Source organism: Fulmarus glacialis, unplaced genomic scaffold (assembly GCF_000690835.1).
Source record: "Fulmarus glacialis isolate BGI_N327 unplaced genomic scaffold, ASM69083v1 scaffold22022, whole genome shotgun sequence".
In the NCBI taxonomy this organism is placed as follows: domain Eukaryota; kingdom Metazoa; phylum Chordata; class Aves; order Procellariiformes; family Procellariidae; genus Fulmarus; species Fulmarus glacialis.
Window position 1 is genome coordinate 4,434 of NW_009198741.1, and position 3,968 is coordinate 8,401.

The following is a 3,968-nucleotide window of genomic DNA, read 5'->3' on the forward strand; positions in this document are numbered from 1 at the left end:
ATATTACAGCATTTTATGTAAACAAATACTGCTTATTTTTTTTTTTTTTTTACAGTGCCCTTTCTCCCCCGAGCTGACCCTCCGAATAAAGACAAGAAACGCCTTAGATTAGAAGCGAGTTCTCCCTTTGTCATCTTGCAGGTATTTTTAAAGCCTTAGATAAGAGGCATCAAGAATGTTATAGAAATCTGTATATTGAAAGTTAATCCAAACCACATGACCACAGGACCATCCAATCTGTGTTTCAGCGTGCTTCAAAAGCAGAAGACAGTAGAAACCATCCACAAACACACCACAAAAATCACCATTTACAGGCCAAAATTCAAAAAAGAACCACTGTTGCTCGGAGAGAGCTACCTGCAGAATCATAGCCTCTGTACTCCAGCCGCTGGAGCCCCTTGATAAGGGTCTCCAGGATCTCCCGTCTTGTCCGGGGAACATGGTAGTTCAGGTAAGCAAAGATGCCTGTATGGGGGAAAAGAGCATAATCTTGTAACAAAATCACAGCTGAGGAAACTCTGTATGTGCCATCTACTTAGTATGTGCGCTACATTAACACTCAAACAGGCCTTCGTACTGAGAAGCCCCTGCCGGAAGGCACCACTGCGTTTGTAGCTTTTCCTTACCCCACCTGAGGTCCAATGGAGAAGATGTCACTAACATTTAAGAGATCAAAACTAACACAAAACGCCAGCATCCTTCTCATGACATTGAAAGCAACTAAACAGGACAAGCCTGGGCGTGACGGGAGAAAGAATTTCCACGTGAGCTGGATCTACACAACAGAATGAGCTGCCAGGAGACAATGCAGTGGACAGGAAACTAATCACTCCAGATGAAAAATTCAAGGTTCACAAACACTGAGCTTTGCGTGCTGAAGAACCATCTTCAAAGGCAATTCTTCCTTGAATAGCTTTCTCTAAGTTCCTCCCACAGACTCGCTAAGAAGAAAATCATTTAACTCAAGCAAACTAACACCCTCAAACTAATGGAGCTATTTTTCCTATGGGTTGCAAAGGAAGATAAATTGTTGCTTCTATTTTTAAGCAGTGATGGGGACAAATTCCTAGATCTCTAATGCCAACTAGAGTTCTATTTCAGAAAGATTTCCTTTGGTACCATCATGAAGCAGTAGCATGAGAAGACATTTACTGGATGCTAGAAGTATCTATACCTGAGATCTCCCATTTCACCCTGTCTGACATTTTAAAGGAGAAAAGCACCTGCATGGAATAAAAGCAAGACAGATTTCACACGAACATCCATACATGTAAGTGACTGGCAATGCCAGGTTTTTAATTTGAGAAACTTTATCAAAACCTCTTGAGGAGAACGGAGTTCGGTCACACACACACAGTAACAAAGTCCTTTTAAAGGCATCCCAAATCTTTTATTTTTTCCTGATAGTACTGCCATACAGCCTGCCTCACAGTTCCCAAACTTTTATTCATGTGAAAGATTTTACTCCCAAGATGACTTTTGGAACACATATCTTTATGTTTACACACAGATTATTTTAAAGAACATTTGAAAAACTGCATTCTTAAGCTGATTGAGTTTTGGAATTAAACTAAATAATTCAAAGCCTTCTGATGTCTTAATTTATTTTATAAGTAGAAATATGGGCTAATCAGAGTTGATGGACACACTGAATACCACAGAGCAAAGCGCTGAAATGTTTACAAGGGACTTTTTAGCCTGAGCAGGGACAACAAGGTCGTGCGCAGCCATATACCATTCTGACACTCTCCCATTCCTTCTCCCTTTCCCATGGACTTTGGCTACAGGTCTCAGGATAAGTTTGTCATAAGCTTCCTCTTCCCATTCCCAAAGCACCAGCATTAGACGTGACATCTCCCTGCAGTTCTGCTGCAAAGAGAGCACACCATGTCTCGCTTATTTTCTTCCACATTGCTAGAAAAAATTAGATGCACGTTCTATTGTTCCTCTTTCCCAAACCACCTAGTCAGACGAAGGAAAACAAAACAGGAGCTTTTTACTCGATTTCTTTTGCTTCTACTTTCACTTCCCCAAAATCCAAAGCCTTTTCTGTTAACCACTTGTAAGACTATCAGGACCAAGTTTATAAAAATTTGCAGTTTCACTTCCATTGCTCCTGACATCCCAAAGCAACCATGCACACAGGCCTGCTGCTGCCATCTCCTGATGGCACGCGTTCAACTCAAATGTTGGTTCCAGTAACTACATGGACAGGGTGAGGTCCTCCTCCACAAACCTCGCAATTCACAGCTAAAGGCTCAAGAGATAATAAAACACTAACAGCGGTTAACAACCTCTGCTGTATTTCAAAAGCCTCCTCTGAAGGATACTTCCCCCATGCTCTCAATCTCCAAACCCTCTTCCCCACCCTTCTGGCAAACAAAAAAGTTTTCCAATTTGAGATACTTAGTTCACTCTGTTTCTAAAAACTGCATTCTTCAGGCAAACAGCAACCTCCCTGTTTACAAGTGAACTGACTCCAAATAGCTGTCATCCAGGCTGAAGGACGCACATTTCAGCTATATCCTGGATGCCCAAAACCCTTTAAATGACTTCCAGGTCTTACAACAGGAGTACAAAGCAGACTGCTTTATTAGCAGGCAGCTGGAAAAGCCCCTCTCTCCATATTTACCAGAAACCTCCCAAATAGATGCCCAATGCAGGTAGCATTACACATAAAAATAACAAGCGTGTACCATAAAGCAGAGCAAACAAGCACACGAGATGTCTTTAGAAAAGCACGCTGGGCTCCAGCAGTTCCCGACGTTTCCCTTTACACCGAAGCCACCTACCACGGCATCCGAAGCAAAGCTACTTCAGAAGGCATAATTATAACCAGCACAAATAATTACGGAAACATGAACGCTGCTTACATTTTTCCAAATTAGCTAAATAATTTCAGAGTTGAAACCTCTCTCCATGTTTTATGTACCTTGGAAGCACACGCTAAGGGTCCCACTCCCACCCAAACCCTGGATGAAGCCTTATACCTCCTTTTTGATGGCGCCGGGCAGCTCCTCGCTCTGGCGTTAGCTGGGCCCGTCAAACAGCTCTCCACAAGCACCTACAATCTCTGCATCCCCCCCGGTGGCATTTCAGCTATCTCGCTATGGCATAACCAGTCCCGCTCAGGCATTCAGCTACCTAGTAAGTTATTCCACTACCACGGCACACCACCGAAGGCCATTCAAGTGGGATATGCTCTTTTGAGCAAACGGGGACAGATGACGAGTGTTGAGGTGCTCTGGAGTTTGAACGTCAGGCTGGCCACAGCGAGGCAGATCCTGGAAGTCCTTTCCAGTGAACCGCAGCAGTATGAGAGGCACAAGAGCCTCACTGACGGGAGCACAGAGGAGGCCTTCTTCCCGGGCAGGGCATCGCGCTGAGCGACTGGGGGGCAAAAACGGAACAGGCTGTCAAGCTGGCATGCGAAGGGTGAAACAGAGCCACTGTAAAGTTTGGGGAAGGAACTGCATGCAGAAGGTACGATATGTACGGGCATATGCCAAGAAGGGAGAAGAAAAGAGGACTGTAGGAAAGGTGGAGGGGAAGTAGCGTAGAAGCGGACAGCAAGCTCAGGTAGTCCGCTCTGCCACCTCACACCCCACCTGGGCTGCCCATCAGCACCTCCAGGCCTCTCCGCACAACAGCACGCCAGAGGCGGGTGAAGGTAGTCCTCCCCTGCGCCCAAGGGACACCAGGCATCACCCCTGTAACGCTCCCAGGCACGCAGCTACAAAACCCCCACCTTGTTTCCAGACCATGACATTGCATTTTAAACAAGGCTATTCTCCACTGAAGTAGCCCGGGGGGCACAGCGCAGTCACCCCAACGGCCCTGCAGAAAGCACAGAGGAAGCGACCCCTCCCGAACACCCCATCAACACATCCCTGGCTGATAAAACAGACACAGCCCGGAGGGGCGGGGGGACACCCAAGAAACACGACAGCATCTCGCTCAAAGCCCCA

The 3,968-nt window shown here is 45.9% G+C and overlaps 1 protein-coding gene across 1 annotated transcript in view; it reads right to left on the reverse strand.

The window, feature by feature from the left end:
• Positions 1–3,705, reverse strand: part of LOC104073316 (glutamine--fructose-6-phosphate aminotransferase [isomerizing] 1-like) — a gene marked incomplete at its 3' end in the record, with an annotated part of 6,287 nt that extends 2,582 nt beyond the window's left edge. The window contains exons 1-4 of the mRNA XM_009573033.1: positions 3,609–3,705; positions 3,338–3,390; positions 1,175–1,223; positions 358–465 (exon numbers count right to left, since the gene is read on the reverse strand). Coding sequence (XP_009571328.1) covers positions 358–465; positions 1,175–1,223; positions 3,338–3,390; positions 3,609–3,705 — 307 coding nt within the window. The remainder of the gene's footprint in view (positions 1–357; positions 466–1,174; positions 1,224–3,337; positions 3,391–3,608) is intronic.
• Between the last annotated feature and the right edge of the window lie 263 nt (positions 3,706–3,968).